The 25,719-nt window shown below is 42.8% G+C and overlaps 2 protein-coding genes across 7 annotated transcripts in view; one reads left to right on the forward strand and one right to left on the reverse strand.

Annotated features, from left to right (window-relative positions):
- LOC129331093 (flavin-containing monooxygenase 1-like) overlaps positions 1-5,401 on the forward strand; it is a 45,657-nt gene extending 40,256 nt beyond the window's left edge. For both annotated transcript variants that reach the window (XM_054981435.1, XM_054981436.1), the window contains 2 exons: positions 1,136-1,208; positions 2,842-5,401. In XM_054981435.1, the coding sequence (XP_054837410.1) occupies positions 1,136-1,208; positions 2,842-3,184 (416 nt within the window). In that variant the 3' untranslated portion in view covers positions 3,185-5,401. The remainder of the gene's footprint in view (positions 1-1,135; positions 1,209-2,841) is intronic.
- Positions 5,402-9,217: 3,816 nt separating this feature from the next.
- LOC129331131 (dimethylaniline monooxygenase [N-oxide-forming] 4-like) overlaps positions 9,218-25,719 on the reverse strand; it is a 29,533-nt gene continuing 13,031 nt past the window's right edge. For all 5 annotated transcript variants that reach the window (XM_054981496.1, XM_054981498.1, XM_054981499.1 and 2 more), the window contains 6 exons: positions 23,427-23,589; positions 21,295-21,437; positions 19,714-19,913; positions 16,573-16,925; positions 15,454-15,526; positions 9,218-13,800 (listed from right to left, as the gene is read on the reverse strand). In XM_054981496.1, the coding sequence (XP_054837471.1) occupies positions 13,422-13,800; positions 15,454-15,526; positions 16,573-16,925; positions 19,714-19,913; positions 21,295-21,437; positions 23,427-23,589 (1,311 nt within the window). In that variant the 3' untranslated portion in view covers positions 9,218-13,421. The remainder of the gene's footprint in view (positions 13,801-15,453; positions 15,527-16,572; positions 16,926-19,713; positions 19,914-21,294; positions 21,438-23,426; positions 23,590-25,719) is intronic.

Consider the following 25,719-nt stretch of genomic DNA (forward strand, 5'->3'; position numbering starts at 1 on the left):
AAAAAGCCAGGGGCTTAAAAACTGTATAAAACATTCAGCAGCCTAAAGTAATATCTGTAAAACAGTCCACATACTAGACGCAGACTGTAAAACCTGTTTTAAAAGATAAAAGCTATCAGTCAAAAGCCTGAGTAAAAAAAAGAAAAGAAATGTTTTGGCCTGGTAGGTATTCCAAAAGTGAAGCACCACCACTAAAAAAGGCCTGTGGATTTGTCATATATATATAAATACCCACATTAATTTCAATGGAAGGAGACGGTCTGCAGATACAACAGTGTGCACATAGATTATCTCCTTTATTAGACTGACAGAAAAATAATCTGAATTGGGGACTTCTGGAAGCAGATTGGGACAATAATTTGTACTGCCTCCCACGTCGGAATACACACTTTGCAACAATACCATGACCTTCTCTACTTGAGTAGCCATCTGATTTTCAGTCTGTTGTAGCTACAACCCTGCTTCATCCCACATCAAGCAAAAGCTGATGCTCAGTAATAGTCAGACCATCTTAAGAGTAGCCAACATCCACCAGAATGCCCCAGACAAAGAGCCAAGCTACAAGTGACGCCTGACACAGGTTGGACACTTGTCAGCAAGTTTTGATGGGAAATGTAGGCATCCTGATCTTACAGCTTGGCTCTCCATTTAATTGAAGTTTACAGAAACCCTCCCCCCCCACACCCAGTGGAGGGGAAGGGGGGCGCCTGGCAAGAGCCCGACGCCTGCACTCCCCTCCTCACCGCATGTTCTCCCTCCCATAGACTGCCGCTTTGTAAACTTCAATTAAATGGAGAGCCAAGTTGGAAGACCAGGATGCCTACATTTCCAACCAAAACTTGAGGGAAGCTTGACAAGTGTCCAACCCGTGTCAGGTGTCACTTGTAGCTTGGCTCAAAAAAATTCCCCCTTCCTCCCACACACATCCCCAACCTGACCCAAGTACAAGCAAATCAACCAATGTGAATACGGCCACATGTTATGTCTTCCCCCTGCCATGGCTCTGTGGTTTAGCATGGAGATATCCTGTACGTTGTTTTTTTGCTGCAAGAGTTCCTTATCTTTTTGCTTAAGTTTTTTTTTAAAAAAAAAACCCGAGTTAGTTACGAAAAACAACCCTTTTCCTGTCTTTCAGGCTTATGTAAGTTGCCTCCTGTGAACACAATGCTGGAAGAGGTCAATGAAAAGAAGAAACACAAGCTCAATTGGTAAGCCTCAGCACAGAAAAGCTTCCGTACAAAAGCAAGACACGGCCCTGTTCACATGTTACAGGGAAGGCAGATATAATCCGCATTCACACACATGCCTCTGTTTGTAAGGAAGAGCTGACACATGTTCACATTCCGAGTGAAGTACATGTGGAGATTAAATCAAACATTTAACTGAGCAGGTATGGAGTGAAATGTAAGAATTACTCAATGCCCATACAAAGAAAAATCACCTAGATTATAAGTGCATTCTCAGTAATGTGTGTGCAAGGCTACTGTGTGGTGTTGCATCCTCCTTGGTTGGAAGGGGGGGGGGCAAGTTATGGTTGCCAACTGATTTGAAAGAAATCTGGATGGCTTGCTGTCATATCTGTAGCAGGTGCTTGATCTGCAGAAATCACCTTTTTGTAGCATAGAGAGAAATGCTACTGCCTGTTAATCACTTTCCACAAGACACGCTACAAAGGCCAGAGGCAGACCTTGTTCCTGTGGAGCTGAGGGGAAAGATGAAAGCAAAGCCAGGGTATATGCCACAGAAATGTGTCCCCTGATCCTGGCTGAGATGCTTCATTCAATCAATGCCAAGGTCCTTTTTGAAACAGAAAGTGGTTTCCCACCTTCCTTTCCTCAGAGTTTCTCTGGAGAGAACTCTGGATGTCTGCAAAGCTTTAATATGACTATCCTTAATGTGTTGCCTTAATATTCTGCAGATGTAACTTGGCAATCACAACTGGAGTAGCCTGCCATGAAATAGGTCTACTTCCCCATTATGGATCTGTTGCAAAGGAGCATAAGAAATGGCGTGGTCTCAGATGACACTGCTAAGTAGGTCTGGGTGGCCAGGATTCATGCCACCTCCGCTGTCAGCGCTAACTCAGATAACTGAGCTGCCACAAGCACCCTTCTTCCTGCCTCTCTGCCTTAAATGGTTCTCTAGCAGTGCACACACCTCCTCTTGTGCCCTCTGGAGAAGATTCAAAGAGGCATGCAGAGGACTCTTAGAAAAAGTTTAGAAAGTTTAGAGAAAAGACAACCAAGAGAGGACATGATAATAAAATTATGCATGGTCTATAAACATTGGACAGAGAGAACGTTTTCTGCTTCCCCCTAATATTAAAACCCAGGGCATCCAGTGAGGTTGAAGGGCAATAGGACAGAGAAAAGGATAATTCCCTGTCTCCATATGATCGCTTTGCAAGCGTGGCACCTACACTCAGAGGACACATTGACACCATTGGCACTGTGATTGAGAACTTTTGGAAAGCAGGATCCCTCATCACAGAGAAGGAATGATGTGGACCCTACTCTTAGCTTACCACTCCAATGAGCAAAGTTCTGGTTGAAGGAGGCTTCCTCCAATTTCAGTAACTCTTCTTCCAATGGGGGAGCCAATGAAGTCAGAAGAAGGTTCCTTAAGCTGGAAGAAGGCTCCTTGGATGAAGGGTAGATCTATGCCAAAAGACATGTGCATACTTCCTCCATGTCTAGGTGCCATGCTCATCATGGGTTGGTGATTGTGCAGAGGAGGGTAAGCTGTAAGCATAATCCTATAAGGTAGTTCCTGTGTTGTCAGTCTTAGAATTGTTTATGCTCTGTTTCTTTCCCCTCTCACCTTTTTTGTTCTTGGATTAAGGTTTGGCTTCACCTTTGATGAGGTTCTGAAAACAGATTGCCTTGTTTACATGGACCAACTGGCCTCCTCAATTGGTGTAAAGCCCAGTGTACCAGCTCTTCTTCTCCGCGATCCAAAATTGGCCATTAAGATCTTCTTTGGGCCTTGCTCTCCCTACCAGTTCCGCCTGGATGGACCTGGGAAGTGGGATGGAGCCAGAAATGCCATCATGAGCCAGTGGGAGAGGACCCTGAAGCCTATGAGAACCCGGGTGGTAGAAGACACATCCAGTTTTATTGCATACCTACTGAAAGCTCTTGCCCTGTTCGCAGTTGTTGTTGGGATCCTCTACAGTTTCAATTAGTTCTGACAGCTGTATGGCATGGCTGTCTGTCTATCCAGATATCTACTTTCTTTCTGTGTCCAGCATTTTGTAGGGGAAAGCAGGACAAAGCAGAATTCAGATTTGGGCAATTTGAGCATTGATATCTTTCTTTACTGATATGTTTTTAAAATGGAAGTCTCCTCGATACCAATACATAAGAGAGATCTCAGTAAAAAGGCAAGAGTTTTCTTCAGCAATCCCTTGTTGTCCCAACTCTGATGCTATCAAGCAGTGGCATAACAAGTAGATGGAACCAGATACAGTATATACAATTTCCATGGTGTTGGTGTTGGAAAGTGCAGTCAAGTTGCAGCTGGCTTATGGCGACCCCATAGGATTTCATGGCAAGAGACTAACAGAGGTCGTTTGCTATTGCCTGCCTCTGGACTTCCTTAGCGGTCTCCCATTAAGGTACTAACCAGGGCCAACCCTGTTTAACTTCCAAGATCTAGTGAGTCTGGGCTGGCCTGGATCATCTAGGTCAGTTTCCATGGACATAGTTAAATCGAGCAGGTGTCCAGTGGCACCTTAAGGACTAACAACATTCCTTCAGGTGCATATGCAAGCAACAGAAAGGTGGGAATTACAAAGAGAGTAGGAACAATATTGTTTCAGCAGGAACAAATAATTCGACACTCACTACGTGTGCAATCATAACTCAGCATGGCCCATACTTTATGGGAGTTCTTATCATGTCTCTTGCGGCCCCTTCCTTGACTGAATCTGATTCTATGTTTGTCCTACTTTGCCCCGCCATCTTCTTTTCGGAGTAGGGCTAGTTCAATTGGAATGGATCATTTCTCTTTAATAACAGTGTACTTATATACCACTCTTCTAGACAGATTAGTACCCCACTCAGAGTAGCACCAGTGAACAAAGTCTCTTTGATTGATTACTGTTCCAGACTGGTCTCTCTTTGAAGACTTCTGTTTAACTTTTCTGCAACAGACTAACATGGCCTCTGGTATCAGGTGCACAGTTGAAATCTTACATTTAATCCAACTGTATTTGATCAAGGTGGATTTACACCACTTTATGGACGTCTCCTGGTATTAGAGAGGCCAGAGCTCAAGGTGGATGGGGTAGGAAGATGTCCACCCACTGCTTAGCTCATTTAAGGCTGCCATATTGTCTGAACCAGCTCGGTATTTACCAGTTCTTGCACTATTTGCACTTTTCTATGCAGTTTTTATGCAAATCAATACGATTTATATATTTGGAGTGCAGAGGTCTCTATGCTATTTCTGCAACTTTCAGGCACTATTTATTTACTCTGTAATAAATAGTATGCAACAAAAAACATTAATGATGTAAGAAGAGCCCTGCCTTTCATTTTAAAGTCTTCGTCCTTAAGATCAATAAAGGACGAAGCTACAGGGACTTTTGCAGAGACCCAAGATCAGTACTAGGCTTTCACCCGTAGCATGCTAGGGGCCTTTAGAAAGGACTCCAAAAGAGCACGAAGGCCACTGCTGTCCCCTACAGATAGAGCCACTCTCTACAATTATTAGGGTTGCCAGCCTCCAGGTAGGGCCTGGAGATCTCCCAGAATTACAACTGATCTTCTGCTGACAAAGATCTGTTCTCTTGGAGAAAATGGATGCTTGGGAGAGTGACGTCTGTGGCATTATATCTCAGCGAGCTCCCTGCCCAGGCTCCACCCCCAAAATCTCCAGGAATTTCCCAAGGTGGAGTTGGTACCCTGCTCAGCATGGAGAGATTCAAAAAGAGTACAAAGGCTACTGCTGTCCCCTACAACTCTCTACAACAGTATCCAGAGGTATTCCTACTCTGTCTGAGCGCTTATGGTCAATTGTCAGTGATCCATCTGACCTTGTCGAATTTCTTTTTCAAGCCATCTGTAAGAAAAGGATTCCCAGTCCTCTTCTCCCGAGGTGCATGGGGCTCATCTGGCATTTGACCTGGGCCTGCTCACAACCAAAATGAGAATTGTGTGCATGCTTTTGTCACTTATAGAACTCTCTTAATTTACAAAGGGCCTTACAGGTTTAGATTTTTAGACCTGCATCATTAACACATATTACAATAAATTAAATGTTTTTCAAACAGAGATTTTTAACAATTACCAAATTAGAAGAAAACAATGGTGTAATGAATGACTTTGTCATATAAAAGAGCAGTAATAGTACTTGTATTGATCTTTCCTAAAATTAATAAACATAGCAACCAAAATGATTTCAAAATTTGTGGTTTCCTTCTTCTAATGGACGTTCTTAGTAAATTTTGTCATTTCCATTATTTTCCATCGTTATTGTCCAAATTCTTTAGTGATAAGTAGAGATGGGCATGAACAGCAATACAAATGAAAAAAGCCACAAACAGTCCAATCTGCTGTTCGAGAACAAGCTGTTCATGAGGCCCCATTTTAAACGAACAGGTGGTCATTGCAAGCCTCCTTCGTTGCTGTTCGTCAAGCCAGATAGTCTGGCACCTGCAATCAATTCCCTTGGCGACTTAGGCAGGCATTGTCTGAACTCCTGCTGTTGCCCTGGAAACCCCAGTCTAAGCCCAATTTCGCTTGATAGGCAGGTCTTCCTTTCAAGTGTGGAGCTCCAAATTTGTTACAAGGGAGCAAAGACCAGTGGGGAGGGGGCTCCCAGCTCTGGCTTTGCAGACAGTGGAGAGGGAGAGACAGTTGCTGTTGGCATTTTGATAGAGTGCATAGGAGCTTGAATTTTCTTTGCATGTGGTGGGATAGGCATCTACCCCTTCAGGTTCCAGGGCTGCTGCCAGGCTCTGGGGCCAAACCATTATTTATTATTGGCACCTTTCCTGGTGCCTGCTCAGGTCAGGTTTCTGGGAGTGGCGCAGTAGGGATCTTGACCAAACTTGCATGATGGCTGGAGGAGAGCCTGCTGGCCCCCATGAACATCCAACCACGAACATGTTCATGAACAGGTCATGCTTGTAAGGGTTCTTGAGTCCCTGTTCATGGGTGGCAATGAACAACGAACATTATGTTCAGTTTTTTTTCTCTTCATGCCCATCTCTAGTGATAAGTCATCCAGAGTGCACCTTTCAGAAGTAATTGAATTTTTTAAAACTGTTATGATGTTCCAAAGAGAGAGTTAATGTTTGGAGTTTTTTGCACTAAAGCTGACTTACAGTGCAGATTTGAGCAGGGTTACATCCTTTATTTCAGTGTAGTGTAGTGTCTAGACTAAACCACTTCCTGGGTGACCTTGGGCCAGTCGCACACACTCAGTATAACCTACTTCGTAGTGTTGTTGTGAGGGGAAAATGGAAGAGAGAATGATGCGAGCTGCTTTGAGTCCCCATTCCGGAAGAAAGGCGGGGTATAGATGAAGTAAAATAAATAAAAATAAAATCTATTGTAGTCTACTGACAATCGTGGACTTAGAAAGGGTTCTTTCTGCTTAGAGTTACACTGTAAATATTCCACTAAAATATTAACTAGATCCAAGTAGAATAATAATCCACATATTTTTAAAATGGCATTCTTTAAGGAGGTATACAGAAGGGTAGTATGGTAAAGGTAGGTGGGGACTATTTTAGAAAAGATTGATTCTTACTCTCCTTCAGAAAATATTTTCTCAAAGTTGTTTCCAGTCTGACTTTTGCATTCTAAAAACACTGGATTAAAATATTCTTCCCCTTTTACTCATTCATAAGGTTCTCAAAGCACTTCACAAGCAGTAGAATATATTGTTAATCACCACCTTATTCTGAGCAAGCAGATGGTCGAGGGGCAGCACTGAAGGTTATAGTTTGCCTGGCATGACAGAATACTGAAGCCTTACTGGTATGTATCCTGCCATTGGCTGGAGGACGTTCCAACAGTTTAAAAAGCCTTCCTGCAGTCTAAGGAGATGTTCTCCCACTGGTGGCTCTTCCATTGGAGAAAGGCTCCTTAGATTAGAGAAAAGCTTCTAGCTTTTCTCACTGGGGTGAGAAAGATTTTTCTTTGTCATAATGGGCTTTATTTACAAAAATACCAAGCAGATCCTAGTGGGAGCAAAGACACATTCCTGTAAGCAGACAGCAGTGTCCCAACAAAGAGTTTTTTTGAGGCCTTTAAAATTAAAATCTGTAATTGCTATAGCGTTATAGCGTTTCTTTATGGTGTGAGAAAGTATCGAGATCTGTATTTCAATGAATGGATGTGGGGGCAACTGGGATATTTTTAGCAGTTGAGGAGGAACTGATACCAAATCCATAAATGTATTTATGCAGAGCAAATTGAAGTGTGGCTGTGTGAACAAGTGCATGGACAGTTGGAGGGATGGGGACACACACATGAAATGAGGTTCACTTGAGCATCCTTAGGTACTTAGTAACATGCAGAGAGAGTCTAAGAGTGCAATCCTATGGAGAGTTACTCCAGTCTAAGCCCATTGACTTCAATTGACTTAGACTGGAGTAACTCTGCATAGGATTGCACTGTTAGTCTGACTACTTGGTGTCATAGAAGAATGGAAGGTGGGAAAATGCACAGCATTTTACTCTACCTTAAATATAAGCAATGCTGGGGTTTTTTGTGATTATTATTATTATTATTAATAGCTGGGAAAGTATAGAGTAAGAGTGGTAGGGTTAGGGGAAGGAAATACATATTGGTTCATTCAAATACATTGCACCGTTCAATCAAAAATGTTTTCTCGTCGTCCTTTTTATAGTCCATCGGTCCGCTCATTATTACAGCTTTTTCATTTATTTTTGCACTGTCCATAAAGGTCTTCAGGTTATCCAGGAATTAAGTTTCTTGAACGCACTTTTAAATCCAATTATAGAAGGGTTCCCAAATGTCATCATATGTCATATTATCTCTATCTTTCAGTAGACTGGATAGCTTATCCATTTCCGCAGTGTCAAGTATTCTTTCAATCTAATTTGCTTGTGTTGGGACATCTGTCATTTTCCAGAATTTCGCATTTAAAATTCTAGCTGTAGTCATTATATTCAAAATCAAATGTTTTTGGTTTTTGTTCACCTGGATCATTATATGGTTCAACAAAAAAAGGTCAGGATTCAGTGGTATAGAGATTTTGAGAATCTGCTGGATCATTCTGTGAATCATTTTCCAAAATTCCCTCACTGTTTTACAAGTCCACCACATATGATAATTAGTACCCATCTTAGTTTCACACTTCCAACATTTATTTGACCCATTTGGAGATATTTTGGCTATTCTAATAGGAGTCAAATGCTATCTATAAAGTATTTTCTTTTCAAGAAGCAGATTTTGTCACCTTTAAATTTCCTTTCCACATTTGGGACCATTGCTCCAGATCAATTGTATGTCCCACATTTTCTGCCCATTGTATCATTTTATCTTTAACTTCTTCCCCCTGTAATTTTACATTTAGAAGCTCACTATATATTTTCTTTATCATTTTAACATTGGTACCACACATTATCATATCAATTTTCCCTTCTGTCTCATAGAAACCTATTGTCTTATCTTTTTTATATCTAGATTCCAATTGTGCCCGGCCCCACCAACCCAATTCTATATCTAGCTCTGCTAATTCTTTAGTATTTTTTAATATAGCACCTGGATTGAGCAAGACCTTGTAAGTGGGAACCTTTCCCTCTTTTTTCAAAGTAGGTTGAGTAAATGCTTCAGTTGGGGATACCCATAATGGAATTTTCTCATAAAAGATATATTTTATTCTTTCCCAGACAGAGATTAGTGCTTTCCTTACCCAGTGATTTTTCAAGTATTTATGTTGTTCCCATTTTTTATACCACAAAAAACCATGCCAACCCAATATTAAGTCATGCTCTTCCAAATTTAAGAGTCTTTCATTTTCCAGGGTGATCCACTCTTTCAACCAAGTCAATGCACAAGCTTTATGGTATAGTAGCCAGTCTGATAAGGAGAGGCCAGCTTTTTCTTTTATTAAAAAAATTTCTTATGTTGTGGCTGGTCTGTCTCCCCGTTAGAAAGCCGGCTTGATCAGGTGGATCATCTGATCCATAATCTTTCTCATTCTCCCTGAGAGTATGGAAGCAAAGATTTTATAATCGACATTCAACAATGAGATTGGTCTGTAATTTTTAATTTCCTTCAAATCCGCTCCATCCTTTTGTATTAATGAAATCGTAGCTTCTTTCCAGGTTTCTGGTAAGGGCTCTGTATCCCATATTTTCTCCATCAAACACTTGAAATGGTCCCGCTAAAATCTGTTCAAAGCATTGGTAATATTCAGCTGGAATGCCATCAGGTCCTGGTGATTTCCCCTTATTTTGCTTTTTAAATGCCTGTGATACTTCATTCATAGTCATCGAATCATTTAATATTTTCCTCTGGTGAGCAGGATGTCAGTTGCTCTCTTGTCAGGTCTCATTCAGGGATAGGTTTGCCAGTCTCCAGGCGGTGGCTGGAGATCTCCCGCAATTACAACTGATCTCCAGGCAACAAAGTTCAGTTTCCCTGGAGAAAATAGCTGCTTTGGCATTATACCATTCTTTTTTTTTTTTTAAGAAATTTTTATTGGATTAGATTATAATATCATTCAATACATTCATTACCCCCTTGTAAAACTATTTCTAACCCCCTCCCTTTCCTCCCCCCTTTTTGTTTGACTTCCAACAGTTTTCCAGCCCTTAGTCTATCTTATTACTTAATTGCTTAATATCTCCAATCTTCTATTAAACACATCCTTAATACTCTTTTCTCTAAGCTTATTAAATCTCTACTAAAAATATCTTAATAATACAATTAATTACCTCAGTTAAACCATCTATTCTGAATAAGCCAATGCTAGCATAATAATATATATTAGCAATCCTAGTAATAAAAATATAACATTATATCCATTTTACTTTCCATTTAGTTAAACTCTTTACTTTTCACAATCATCCTAATTCTAATATTAACTTAGATTCTAATATTCTTTTGCACACCCATCTTTTAACATTTCTTATTCTAAGCTTATTTAAAGTCTATAAAATATCTGTTATACTAAAATATCCATTATATACTCTACTTAAGCTATATATTGTAAATAAAAACTAACTAGCATAACCTTATATATTCATAATAAAACATCTGTTATATAATACTCTATAATTTTTAAGTTTATCATAACCCTAATGATAGTTTAGATTAATAATAGAATTTCCCCTTTCCCGGTAAAGTCACTTCTCTCTTCTTTTGTTACATTTCAGTAGTTCTCGAATTGCCACAGTTCACCTTTCACGACCCATTTTTTTTCCAAATATTGTTTCAATTTCTCCCAGTCTGCATTAAATTCTCCTGGATCAAGATCCTTAAGTTTCCTTGTCATTTTATCCATCTCGGCCATGTACAGCAATTTGTAAATCCAATCTTCCACGGTTGGTATTTCTTGTACTTTCCATTTCTGCGCATATAAAAGTCTCGCTGCTACAGTCATGTAAAATAACAATGTTCTATGTTGCACTGGAACATCTTCCATTCCCAAACTCAGTAGCAGCAATTCTGGGTTTTTATTCACTTGGGTTTGTAAAATCTCATTAATTACATCTGTTATTTCTCCTCAGTATTGCTTAGCTACCTCGCAAGTCCACCACATGTGATACAAAGATCCTTCATGTTTTTTACATTTCCAGCATTTATTTGACATATTAATATTTCCTAGCGCAATTTTCTTTGGTGTTAGATACCAACAATAAATCATTTTATAAACATTCTCTTTAATATTTGTACATGTCATGATCTTCAATGTCGTTTTCCACAGGTATTCCCACGCCTCCATTGTTATTTCTTTATGAAAGTTTATAGCCCACTTCACCATCTAGACTTTTACTGTCTCATCCTCTGTAAACCATTTTAAAAGTACTTTATAAATCCTTGAGATTTCCTTTTTGCCTTCTTGGAAAATTACATCCTCTAATTCCGAGTTCTCCATTCTTATTCCTCCTTTCAAACAATCTGAATTGTAAAGATCTCTAATCTGTCTATATTGAAACCATCCATAACATGGAGACAACTCTTCCTCTGTTTTTATTCTCAATTTTAAACATTATATTCGTGTTATCTCCTTGTAAGTTAAACACTGCTGCTCATTATCCACAGTTCTCGGATCTATTACTTCATACGGAACCACCCAGGAAGGAATGCATTATACCATTCTGAGGACCCTCCCTTCCCCAAACCCTGCCCTTTCCAGGCTCCACCCCCCAAATCTCCAGGAATTTCCCAGCCTGGACTTGGCAACCATATCAGGGAGGTGTCTGCAACTCATAATTTTCCAGGCATGACGGCTTCAGTACTCTGTCTTCCTCAGCCTCAGTCCCAGAGGATATGTTAAGCTAATTCCAACATCCCCTCATCCTCTGGTGGCACATTTGGAATTCTGTCAGAAGGTGGTGGGTGAACCCACAAGATGGCTGTCGCAGGAGACAGAGAAAACCACAAAATGTCAGGGAGTGAGGTTATGCACAAGTCTGACAGGAGCTCTTCAGCTCTTCTTGGTCATTGGAGAAAGAGATTTGATTGGCTGTGCAGGTTTTAAAAAAATGCTTCCTTGGCAGCAGATGAGGCCACCACATAAAGATCTGCACCATGTGACTGAAGGTAAGTTGTATATATGCTAGAAAATATATTTAAACAATATATTCATTTAAAAAGGCATCCTGTTAAACAGAGCTTCTGTTAGAGTTATGCATGACCTCAGTAGCTGACATTGTGTGGTTGGCTCGGCCTCCGGTGGCAGCCATTTTGTGATTGTATCTATTCCCTATGTCAGAACCCCAAAGGCACACACAGACTTTAAAAAAGGGCCCCCCTAATCTAAGTGGATACCACACATTTTTTGTGTGAGGTATGAGAGGAGAATGATAAACTGAGAGGCTGGGAGGAAAATACTCTTGGGATAAAAAACCAAAACGTAACGAAGCCCTATCTGCTACTTTTAGGAGTATTCTTCACATTGACTTGACCTTCAGGGAGAAAGGAATTCTAGAGGTGGGAAAGTATAAAGTGTCACCCTGCCATTTTGGATGGGGTTGCACTCCCTTTGAAAGGATACTTTTGTCGTTTGAGGGTGGTCTTGGACCCAGGCCTACTGCTAGATAAGCAGATGGTAGCTGTGACCAGAACTGCTGCTAACAGCTTCAGCTGGACAGCCAGCCGTGGCCTTTCCTGGGCAGAACTGGTCACTGTGGTGCATGCCCTGGTTACATCTAGATTAGAGTAGTGCACTGTGTTCCACGAGGCTGCCCTTGAGAGGTATTCAGAATGAAGCTTCAACTGGTGCCAAATGCTGAAGCCAAGGTCATGACTGAAGGGGGTCATATCACCCCAGTCTTGACCCATCTACACTGGCTCACAATTTGTTTCTTGGCAAAATTCAAGGTGCTCGTGTATACACCTTTAAAGACGTATATGATTTGAACCAATATACCCGAAGGACTGCCTATGCTCTTAGGAACCTATCCTGGTTTTAATTGTTTTAATGTTGTGTTTTATGTTGTCCTTTTTGTTTTGGTTGGTTTTAATGGCTTTAAAAAGTGATATTATTATGCATGATTTAATTCAGTGCACACCTTGGTGGCCCTTATGAGGGCAGAAAGGCAGGATATAAATTTTGTTAAGTGAAAATAAATAAAATAAAAATATAAATGTCTCTCCTGACTTGCAGGATATTTTTTCTTCATCATTTATTACTTAACCAGGATAACCACACTCCACATGCCCAACGCAGAAACTGTGCAATGCAGTTGCACATTTTGTAGATAATGCAGCCATCTGGCCAGTGGGAAGCCAGGGAGGGAGAGAGACAGAGAACATCTTAAGAAACCAAGCTTTTTTCTAAATTCTCCACCTGAGCAGGAACAAAATAAACATGACTGAGGCTGTCTGCTTCCTTCTTGTCATCTCTGAAAAGACAAGACATGTTCTGCACCTTTGAAGCATACAGGGGGGCACTGTGTTACATTACTTTTTGTTGGTGTCCTTGATTCCTGTGGGTGACATAACATGAAGGCAGCTTTTGCTTGTTGATTTGCTGTTGCTGGTAAGTACAGTGTACTATTGTGCTTAATAAGCTAGTTGGAATAGTAATCTCTAACCAGTGGTATGCACGACTGACCATCTCACTGAAGTCCTGAAAGGAACCTGGGGCACTTTAACCTTCTGAGAAGAATTAATTGTGGCAACACCCAAAGGGCCCCATGGCTGTGCATAATTAAAATACTAAAGTGTGCAATAAATCCAAACTAGAAAGGGCATTGCCCCTTCACTTTATCAGGATAACCATGAAGGAGATGAGTACTTAAAAACCAGCCAAATGAAACCAAGGAATGCAGGTATGCCAAAGACTATAACCCAGCAGGAAACAGAGGTGCGTTTGGGAGAGACATCTACAACTCGAGTCTTCAGAGGTTTCAGAGCTCGGTCCCACTGGGTCAGGATTGTACTTCGGGCTTTCTCCCACTTGCCTGGTCCAGTCAGGCGGAACTGATAAGAAGTGCAGGGGCCAAAGAAAACTTCAAGGCCAAGCTTAGGATCTGTTAGGAAGAGCAGCGGCAGACTGGGCTTGACACCTATGCAGGTGGCAATTTCATCCATGTACTCGATAAAGCTTATCCGCTCTTTGCCCTTGTGTCTGGGAATGCTTCTGAAACTGGGAAGAAATGGGAAGTGTGTCAAGTTTCCAGGTAAGCCCAATAAGACCTTTTCACCTGTGCTGTGGCTCAGGGTAGACAATGATGTATCCTCTGATTCCAGAATCTGGGAGATGGTATGCAACTTCAGGATCTGAGAATCTCAGCTCGACTGATAGCAGCTGGCCCATAGCCAGCATGCGCATACTCAACAAGTGGGATTTGAATCTAGATTTCTCACAACCCACCTCAACATGTTCACCTAGCGCCAAGCAGAATAATGTCAAGTTGCTACTTTCCTCTCCACTGTCGTGATTCCAGCAGCCCTGGAATCCTTTTCCCTAAGCCTGCCTTTCCCTTTTGCTGTTGGAGGTCACTCTTACACCCAGGGCTTTTCTTCAGCAGGAACGCGGTAGAACAGAGTTCCGGAACCTCTTGAAAATGGTCACATGGCTGGTGGACCCACCCCCTGATCTCCAGACAGAGGGGAGCTTAGATTGCCCTCCATGCTGCCAAGTGGGGTCACCAGCCATGTGACCATTTTCTCCGAGGGCAACCCACTGAGTTCCACCACCTCTTTTCCCAGAAAAAAAGCCCTGCTTACACCACATTTTGCCTAATTTGCTGCTAGTTCTGCTGATTTGATTTGATTTGATTTGATTTGGATCTCTCATGGAAGACTTAAGCAGTCATGGATCATGTACCGGAAGTGTTGATCCAATGCATGATCCCTGGGGAGGGGAAGTCCCTGGATGGAAACTTGCCCAAGGACCCCCAAAACCTGGAATCTACCCTGTGCGCTGGTTTAACATCAAGATCACTCAACCTTTGTTCCAGTGAAGCCAGGTGACTCTGGGGCAACTGAGCCATTCTGACTGGTATTAATCAGTTCCTGCTTTCTGCCATCCTGCAATGTTTCCCCCCTTTTAAATTAAAAATGGAAGTAAAATTGAACAATGAGGCCACCTGCTTGCTACTGAAGCCTCGAATCAGCCATGACCTGTGTATCGATAGGCTGGTAGAGCAGTCGAGCTTTCCTGAGTACCAAATACTCCTTAAAGACTGGGAAGGTGTTTTCAATTAGCCACACAGTGGGACCATTTCTCAGGGGGGGGGATTGTGGCCCACTGCTGAACAGCCAGCAAAACTCAAATGTACCCCACAGAAAGAAGACATCTCATTTTCGTTCCCTTGACCCACAACCTGGGGCCAAGCTTAGGGGCCTTGAGGGAATCCCTACCCACACACCAGAACAAGCTATATAAATCAAGAAGGGTTTTCTGCCAGAGTATCTTCAGCCCACTGATTTCTTCTTCCTCACTGGATTTCATTTGCTGCATCTCCTGAGTCACATTAACAGACATATATTCAGCAGAGTTATACATCCTTCTAAGCCCTCTGACTTCAATGTATTTAGAAAGGTGTCACATAACTGCTGTCTCCTTATAGAAGACTGTGGTGGCTGCACTGCCAAATCTCAGATGGCGGGAAGGTGAACTTGTTCTACTTCCAAACTTGTTCTACTTCCAGGAACTCCCCTAGAAAGTTTTATAAACTCTCATATGATATGTTGCGAGCCCCAGATTCTTGGGACTTTCTTTTGTTTTTTTGAACCTGCAGTGAGAATAACAGTGACTGAATCACTGTCATCTTTAATGTCACACATTTCATACCGTTTATGGAGATCCTCCTTGTGTTTAGCAACTTCAGTCATCATTTGGCTCATTGTAGGAAGCTTACATGATCCTGAGAAAAGAAACCAATATTGTCTTAATCAGCTTGAGTCACTGCTACAATTTGGGTCTCTTTCCATGAGAACTCCAGAGACTGAGTTAGCCATATTGGTCTGATGCAGCTCAATAAATAAATAAGGACTAAGAAAAGCACTTAGCAGCCTGTAGTATCTTGAAGAGGGGGATTGGATTGGGAAATGCATATCATGAGGTGCTCAGTTCCCGATCTAATTCCTCACCTTCAGGTAATCCACCCTTAAAGGCTCTGACCCTTTTAAGCAGCAGGAGCCAAGGGGCATTTTGTGATAGTTCTTGTCTTTCATGGCAGCCGTTTTCTGGTGATGCCAACTATTCTTTCTCAAAATTGCCAAAGTGCCACAAGATTTCAAAAGCTTAGGGACCCCCTGAGTTAGGGGAGCATGTGTGCCATGAGGCATGTGTTCTCCAACTCCATTTCTCCAACCTTCCGTTTTTCCATACCCCATAAAAAGGAGGAGGAAAAACTGTTTCACAGCCACATAATAGTATTTGGATTCCAAACAAGATGAGCAACTTCTTGTCCGCCTTGGGCAATTGTGTTATTGCCTTAGACCACTGAAATTCAGGACTAGGTGTGAAATTCAGTATTCTTGTGCTACGAGGGACGTAATTTCCCTACTGAGTTTCCTTCCCCACAATTCCCAGAGTGCCGAAATTTGTACATAAGGATATTTTGGTTAAGAATCTTGCTGAATAAAACATTAATCAATGAAGAAAAAAGTGAGCAAAGCCTAGTTTTTCAGAGACTTCAGTTGCCTCTGGACCTTTCAAAAATGACTGCTGTCGTAATGTAAAAATTGTTCTGCTGAGTTGCTGCATGAAAAAAGAGTTCTTTGCTGGCACGCTGGCACACTGTGCAGTCCGATCAGGTCACAGAATATTTCATTAACACGTCACTCTGCAACTCAGTCAGATTCCTGACAGTCTCGGTAAAGAAGTGTATAGCCCAAATGGATGAGGAACAAAAGTGGAAAATTCACGCCGGATCAGAGTACCTTATTGCCAAGTCGGCTTTCTTACCATTAAATACTCTCGTGACCCAGCGGGCCTGAAGTTCCACTGCTGGCATGAGGGATCCAGTTACTGCGACGAAGCCGATGATTGCCAACGTCTGCTTCTCCAGATGAGGAGGAAAAATCTTTTTATAAAGGGAAACATTGCTTTTGCAAGCACTGTGAAGAGATTCCTCCAGAAAGGGGAAGGATGTGGTATAGCCCGTTGCAAAGATGACCACATCTATGTCCTTTTCTACAGTTCCATCTTCAAAGATAGCGGAGGTCTCAGTGAACTCCTTCACATTTGTCTTTACCACCACGGCACCACAAAGGATGCAGCTGGGCAGCTCATCATTCACAATTAAAAGTGTCCATGAACTATAAAACAGAGAGAAGTGGGAAAATGGCCTTTTAAGTATGTATGGTCCCATATTTCTTCATTTATAACTGCCTGGTGCCTCTCCCAGGATGTGGGTTGCCTGTGAACAATTTTAGGGATCTGTTTTGGAAGTCTTGTTAAGCGTTTCATCCCTTGCCCCCCAAGTCCACAGAAGATGAGGGGAAAGACAGGCAGCACCACAAACAGCATTTAATGCCAGTGTGGAGTTGGTGATGAGTGTGCCTGACTAGGACCTGGGAGGCCCAGGTGCGGATCCCCGTTCTGCCACGGAAGCTTGCTGGGTGACCTTGGGTCTGCCTAATCAACGTCACAGGGTTCTTATGATAACAAAATGGAGGAGAGGAGAATGACGCAAGCTGCTTCACTAGGGAAAAAGATGGGTTACACATGAGGTAAGTTAGTAAAGAAACAAACTAAGATCTGTTCCCAACCTTCAGGACCTGGGTAAACAGAAATCCTCTCTGTCCTTCCCCCTTACCCTCTCAGAAGCAAGTTCTCCCCCCCCCCCCGCCATCCCCACTGGGATTATGAGAAACATTGACAGGGACATGAACTGCAATTAATGCTAACCAAGCCTCCTGTTGAACCAGGATATGAAAGCGTTTTAACGGTACGATGTGCAGAGTGACAGGCTGTTTGCGTATCTTAGGCTGGCCCTTTCTAGAGTGTTTAATTCCTTAAACCAAGGGTCCTACCCCGCCCTGCCCTAAAATCCTAACTAAAAAGCCCCAAATAAAAGCCTAAGCTTACGCTGTTATCCACAAACACAATCTCCCTGTCCCCAGAGTAAATGTAACAAACCTCCCTTTTTAAAGATGTCCCACTCCTAGGGTTGCCAGCCTCCAGATAGCACAAGTATAGAGCAACACGGTAAGTAGTAGTACCAACGAAAAACAGTTTCCCGTGTAACAACAATGTCTCCCTATTTTATTTTACATTAAATATGTCATTCAACAAGAAGCTATACCACATACAACAGTCATGGAAAAAATTATTTTGACAGGCGTCATATATGCTCAAAAGTCAATACATAAAGTGTCCAGTGCTTCAAGTGCTCTATTAATATTGCAACAGATATTAAAGTGCAAATGCTTCCTAGCACCATATGTACACTAGTCCTTCCATCCAAGATCAAGCTCGCCTTGTATTCCAACTGAAATCGGGTATAGTCTGTAGGTTTGTTCCAATAAACTGCATGAGTCACAGATTACAAGTAAACCCTTGTTATATTCTTTTGGTGTACATTGATAATTCTGTGACATCAATTTTGTAACGGAAGGTCCAGATCCACATTGAATCCGTTTCCAAAGCTCTTTCTCAAAGAACACAGTTGTCAAGAGTTCATACAGCTACCACTCCATACTAGTCATTAATTTTCCAATTTTCCACCATTCCCTTCCTCCTATGCTTTACTCCAAGGGAAAATAGCTCACATAAATCACCAGGAGGAAAATAAATTGATCAATGTTTCTCTTCTTCAACAAATCTGCAAGTGATTTCATTCCTCATGAAGGAGAGATCTGTTGGAATATATGTTGCAAGGTCTGACATTCAGTCATTATGGGGTTAATATGTTTACTCGCTGTGCTATTGTTTCTGTTGACCTGGAAGAGAACCTGTCAGAGAGCCAATAGCCTTTATCTGATTCAAAGCTGAGGAAACTGAGGTCTATTTGTAAATTGTTATTGGTCAATAGGTCAGGTGATTTTCTCTGGGGGTCAACAAGAAGGAGGAAGAATCTCCATTGCTCTCGTGGTCTAAGTCTGTGGAATGTAGCAGCAAAATGTAGCTCATAGAGCCAAGCTACAAGTGACGCCTGATACAGGTTGGACACTTGTCAGCTTCCCTCAAGTTTTGATGGGAAATGTAGGCATCCTGGTCTTGCAGCTGTAACGGAGAGCCAAGCTGTAAAACCAGGGTGCCTATGTAACCCCTGTGAGGTTAATTGGTTTAGCCCAGTAGGGTGGAGTCAGAAGCTAGAGGCAGGCTGCTGAGGAGGAGGCTGTTTGCGGGGAGCTTAATAAATTATAAGCTCTTATCACCTTGAATAAGGTAATCAAATGTTGTATGTAAAATATGATTTAAAATGGTGTTTGTGTATTCTGTTTAGTTGGTGTTACTGGGATTGTATTATTTTTGCAGGGCTATAATTCCCAACAAGAAGACGGAAGCCTGGGGTACAGCTGCTTCAAATGAATGACTCATCACTTCTTGGATGTTGAACTGTTTGCCTTTTCAAGGACATTGTTGATTTGGAGGTTTTTTATGGTTGCACTTAAGAGTTGATTTTTTTTAAGTTAAATTTTATTAATTGTTAAAAAGTTTAAAAGAAAAAAAAAGTTATTTCTTAAAATTTTGTGTAAGTTGCTTCCTAAGCCCTATAGAACCCATGAAAAGTTACACCTACATTTCCCATCAAAACTTGAGGTAAGCAAACAAGTGTCCAACCTGTGTAAGGCGTCACTTGTAGCTTGACTCATAGAGTTTCTTGTTTTATAGGAACCCAGTGTACCTTTTCCTTTAGAATTAAATATTTTTAAAAGCAAACAGGCGTCTGACTCTCTGTTGATTCAAGATCCATTGTAACTCTGATTTTTAAACTATTTTAACCCATTTTTCCCAACAAGATCAACATACGTTGAATGGGTATTGTTTAATAGGTAGTTACTTCTTACTGATAGCTAATGCCCCCCAAATCCATTCTAAACAGAGCCTTGCAACTCACCAAACCGTTCGCAAATTTTGCAATTTAGTCCATAGCAATACCTTTCAAGGGGAATCAAGCCATAGTTCTCATGGTTAAACCACCGATTGAATATCGATGTCCGCATCTTCTTTGTAGTGCCTGCTGGAAGAAGCTTTTGAATGGAATTCATAAAGCGGCTGGTGAAGACCATGTCGAAAGGCCAACCAGCATTTGAAATGCGGCTCAACACCCACGTTCCACTTCTGGTGCTGAGAAAGACCTAAAAATGATTCAAAACTGAGAGGAGTATTCCTAGGGAGGGCCAACAGCTCAGCAGACCTTGGAGAGCTGGTGTGGGATGTGAAGGAGGGTGTGGCTAAGTATGCATTTTTCCATCATTGGGAATTTTGCTGCTGTCATGCTATAGCGGTTCACAAGTGGATTGGCTTGTCCACATGATTGCTATAGCACACAGATAGCGAAATACCCAGTGATGTGTGACTTCAGGAGGTGGGAGGCTTGAGGGGGAGCAGACATGAGCAGCATTGCATGATACCATTTCCAGCCCCCCAAAATGGAAGTGATGTCACCAAGTTGTGTGACACTTTAGGAATCCACCCAATTTCTATGGTTTTTGCCACAGAGTTCAGAGGGTTCCTAAAGCATTGCACGATGCAGTGATGTCACTTCCAGTTTCTCAGTGAGAAATGACATCACAATACCATTCCCCCTCCCTCTTTGGGCCTTCTGCTCATTATAGCATTGGTGGGGGCCAGGGATGAATGACAGACAAAGTGGGCAATCCGGCAGCCCTTTTTTTTAAGGACCACCATTCTGGGGAGAGTTTCAGAGGGTTGGTCCATACACGCATATCCAACCTTGGATGACTCCATCCTCAAGTGGGGATTTGCAGGTATGAATGATCAAGAACTTCAGAAGCCATTTTCACTTCAGGGAAGTCAGTTCACTCATTGAGCAGAGTAAAAGGACAAGCAGGATTCCATGAATGGATGAGCATGTCTGAACTAAAGGGGCAGCTAGGAATGGAGGTTGGAGGCATTCTCTTTTCTACAGGGCAAACTGGGTCTGCATATTTTCACAGTGCTTCCTATCTACCAAATCTATTGGACCAGAGTAATCAGAAGACCACAGCAAGCAGCTAGAAAACAGGGGACTGTGTCTCTATCACATCCCCTTTGAAATTAGCTGGTACCCATTAGGGACAATCCACTGCCTGAAATCCCTCAGCAATAGTGGCTAAGAGGCCATGATCCAGGGAGTTCTTGGTTCAAATGGTGTTTTTGCAATGGAACTAAGATTGCCAACCTCCAACAGGAGCCTGGAGTTCTACCAGATGACAGAGACCAGCTCTCCTGGCCAAAATGGTAGCTTTAGAGGGTGGGTTTTTTCTGTCATCAGTGCTGCCTCCCCATATTCTACCCTCCCCAAGAACCACCCCCTAATCTCTAGAAATTTCTCAAGCCTGCTTTGGCAACCCTAAGCTGTCCTTAGGCGACCGATGATTTCTTGTCACTTCAGTCTGTCATCAGCAACATTTTATGGATTATAATGTATGCAATGCTTTGAACAGTCAAAGGCTCTGCAGTATCATCGTATCTCATGCTTAAGGGTAAATCAGCACAGCAGCCAAAGGACATTACCTTAGCAGCGGTGCGGCTGACTTCTGCAGCAATGTCCCCTCCAGAATTCCCAACACCAAGTACAAGGACCCTTTTCCCTTCCAACCCTCTTGGATCTTTGTACTCCCAGCTGTGCAAGTAGCGGCCCTTAAATTTCTTTATGCCTGTGAAGAAAAAAGAACAGGCTGCATCATATCTTCTTGTTCCACATCGGACAGGGGTCTCCAAACTCAATGTGCTTTTTGAATTTTGAGACAGAGTAATGAACCCTACCACCAGTGGCTGCAGCAAAAGATAGAAAGAGGCTGCAATGGGGGCCAATCACAAAATGGCGGGTGGTTCTAAGCCAAGCATTTCCTGTGATGGAGACAGCTGTTTCTGAATGTGTGTTTCCTGCAGACCACCCTCATACTGTCTCCTGGGAGTCTTCTGAAGACCTCCTTCTTCAGTGAGATGGTTGGGAAACCAGGACTGGCCCTTTAGGGAAGAAGAGCGTGCACATCAGGGAGCACATTGGCAGGCAATATAGCACCTCTGGCCACCACGATGGGGATCACTGCCTCTGGGCAATATCACGATTCCTATAATTACCTAGTGAAGAGTAGTCTCAGCACTAAGTGAGCAACTTATATCAACAACTTTCAACAATAACAGCCAGGGGAACTCCCATGTTCAGAGGCAGTATACCTCTCTGTTGAATGCCAAGGACAGGCCACAGGGAGGAGTGTTGTTTTCATGTTATGCTTCCAGGCTTCCCTGCAATATCCAGTTGGCTATTTCTGGTAATGAACTCCTGAATGAGACGGATGTTTTTCGGTTTGATCCAACCCAGCTCAGACTTTCTTAAACCTTCCCAACTCCAAATGGAAGCCTGTTTTCCAGTACTGGGGATGCTAGTGGGAGTCAGAGCCACACCAAAATTCATTGGTGGCTGAGGTGAACAATTCAACTCACAACCTTCCTCTATTCCCCCTTGCCCCACCCATGAATTTAGACAGGACACAAGCCACTGGAATGTTCTATGCAGTTTTAACTGAAATCATTAGAAACAGCATGAATCTTTTCAATAAGAGCTACAAGAACAAGAGCCCAGCTGGGTCAGATCCAGAGTTGTGCCAGGATCCTAGCAGGATGATTCCAAGGAGCTGACAGTATGTACGATTTTCTTTAAAACTGGTATCCAGAGGTCTACTGCCTCTCTAAACGGAGATTGCATGAACCTTCTTGGCTGTCAGCAGTTGCCCTCCAGGAATTTCTACTTCTTTTCAAAGGCTGTTTGAGGGCAAAACTAGATGTCACATTGTTTGGTGAATTGTGTCCCAGTTTCTCGAACACAAATCGTGTTCGCCACAGTTACGCAGCAGCGGCAGGGAGCTCTTTGGAACTTGAAATTAGTGTGGAGGAATTCCTCCACCCCTGCAAAGTTTTGAAAAGTTGGAATGAGCTCCAGCAAGGAATTATTTATATCACTTTGGAGGAGCACATGGAGTATTCCCAGCATGTGGCACTCCAAAATGATGTAAATAACTTCCTGCCTGTCCATTTCAGTCTCTCAAAACATGGATGAGGAGAGGCAGGAACACCTCCTTCCCCCCATGTCACAGCCAAATGTGAAAGGGCTTTCTCTGATCTATAAAATGACATTTCCTTCAGCTACTGTGTGACTTCAGGGAACATAAATTGAGTCAGGGAAGCCCAGTTTCACAACTCAACAAAAATGTAACATCCTAGTTTGGCAATAAGCTAGTGACTATCATTATTTCTTATGGCAACTGATTCCCTAGATTAATCAGGCTTAATTTGAAGAAGTACTTTCTTTATCTGCCCTGCATCTGCTGTTGATCATCTTTATTGATGACTCCAAGCTCTAATATAATGTACTATTAATGAAGAACTGGGAGGTGGGGGAGGATAAAGGCTCCTCTCTCTCCCCCCTGTTTTCAACAGCTAAAACAGTTACTGTGGTGATTTTAAAAGTAAAAAAAATAGGCTGTAAAGCAGTACCACATCCCCATGACAGACTCGGCAGTGCAAGTTGTCTAGTTTGTCTAAGGTACTAGATTTCTAGAGATTTTGTTACATGTATCTTCCACGGGAAGCAAGGCAATTGCCTTAGACTGCATACAGTTTCCAATCATACATCCATAACATACCAGGAAAAGAATCCAGTGGAAGATTCCTCTCTGCATAAAGGCCACTGCATACCATAATGGCGTCAAAGATGGCTGATTTTCGCTGTCCATCCTTCTCGGTATAAACCACCCACTGTCCTGTAGCTGTGAAATCTGGATGTTTTTGGACACTGCATACTGTAGTCTTGTGTGAAACATTGGAATAGAACAAAGCATCTTTACTGAATTACATCATAATAATCTTCAATGTCCTGTTGACTTTCTGAAATCTGCTATACTTTGTGTGCTTTTGTGGAGATGCGTACATGCTTAGAATTGAGGAGATCCTCAACAATAGAGCATGGAGATTGTAAAAGAGCAAGCCAGAAGCAATCAGGAGGAAGCTCTAGGGGAATGACAGGCTGTGACGGAATCCACTTAAAAAGTGAAGTTTTCCTAGTGCAGTGCACAGAGAGTGGGAAGGAATTAATAATGGCCTGGAGGGAGAGATGGATTGACAGGGCTGCTCCTCTGTCTCTCTGATTTGCCAGTCAGAATGACAGTTGGTGCTGACAGGATTTTTTCCAGTTCAGTTAGGATTTTGATTTGAAAGTGACAAGGAAGCTCAGACTGGCACTCCTCTGAAGTGAGAAAAGAGAGAATGTTTGCCCTAACTGTGATGACAATGTCATAAGGAGGACTTTCAGTTCATAAGTCCAAGTATAAAAGCCAGCACAAATTGAAACTCATTTCAATTTGTTTTTGGGGGGCAGAGTGAGTGGGTATTGTCTGGGGTCTGAGGTGCAGCCCCTGGGCTTGCTGGGAGGAGGGGACAGGAGACAGCCACCCAGTCGCCCCAGCAGACACCCAGGGCCTGAACATGCTGGTACCGGAAGGAGCGAAAGAAGCACACAAGCCTCAGAGGGTTAGAAGGGGCAAGTGGAGGCCAGCTAGCCCCACCCTCCAGTGGGAATCTAAGAGCCCAGGCAGGGAGAGTAAAGAAAACCAAGAGGAGGCCAGACCAGAGGGCACAGGAAGCAGGGACAGCCAGCCAGCAGCTAACCAGACAGAAACCTTACCAGCAGTAAAGTGAAGGCAGTCAAGACACCACAGGGCCATGCCCCAACCTACAGGCAGGCTAGAAGGGATTAGCCAGAGCCAGGTGGGGCAGGAAGGTAAGCAGCCACAGGTGGAGCTGCCTGGAGCACTCTACAGGAAAAGCTTGGCAGCCAGCCAAGAAGGCACAGGTGTGCCTGCTCTAAGCAGCCAGCTCAGTCGAGAAAGCTTGTCAGCCAGCCAAGGAGGAACAGGTCTGACTGCCCAAGGCAGACTGCAGAGCAAATCCATGTGCAGCTGCCTGAGTCAGCCAAAGGCAAGGCTAGAGGGTAGGAGGGGGCGTGGCTGACAGGTGGAGCAGGGAATTGGTGAAGGGATAAAAGGGAAGTCCACTCACAGGGCAGGATGGGTTGTGTAGGAGTGATGGAGTGGAGTAGTGTAAAATGAGAGATTTTGAGGATGCGAGGAGGAAGGTTGGTGGAGAAGGAGGAGAGAAGGGTGAGTGGTGGCTGGGTCAGGTTGAGCAGGCCAACGAGGGGACTGAGAGGGTGTCAGGGTGATGTATACTGCCCCTCTTTCCACCAAGCAGGGTTCTGCAGTATCCCCGATGCCCCCTGGGGTCAGAGCCTGGCACGGCAGTGCCTCACGCCATAGCGTCCAAGGAAAAACCTGACAGATGGAGACTCCCATTTAACCAAGTCTTATATGTCTTACAAAGAAGAATAATTCCCGCCCAGTGTCTAGAAAGGGGGTGTTGGCTCTAAGGAGGACCCCAGGTCTGTTGTAAAGGGAAAACAGTGTTGAATTAACATCAGGACACCTGTGTTGTACAGGGAAGTTTGTGGAGAAACATAGTTGCTTTGACCAAAGTGTAAAACTACAATCCTCTTGCTCTTAAGGATGTAAACATTGAAACTAAGCCGCAAGCAACCTATTGTGCCTATTACTTTTAAAGTATTCTGTTCTACCAACAAATGTTACCTCGGCAATTTCATTCCCTAACTGACCATATTCCATCTCTGCCTGTTCAATAAAGTTGCTCTTTCTTTTGAGAGGTACTCAGCTTCCAGTGCCATTTCATACAAAGAAGAGGGCTCCTGCTTTTCCCTAACAAGTTTCTGGGTTGGGTTAAAAAGCCAAAAATATAACCGCTTATCAGGGTGAGACAATAAGAACTTTACAATTATAAATAGAAAGATGCTATTCAGGGCTGCTCAGCCACAGTGGGTTTTGGCGGGAAAATCTGAGTGGGGAAGTGAAGGCAGGTTCATCATACAGG

The sequence above is a fragment of the Eublepharis macularius genome, chromosome 5, assembly GCF_028583425.1.
Source record: "Eublepharis macularius isolate TG4126 chromosome 5, MPM_Emac_v1.0, whole genome shotgun sequence".
In the NCBI taxonomy this organism is placed as follows: Eukaryota; Metazoa; Chordata; class Lepidosauria; order Squamata; family Eublepharidae; genus Eublepharis; species Eublepharis macularius.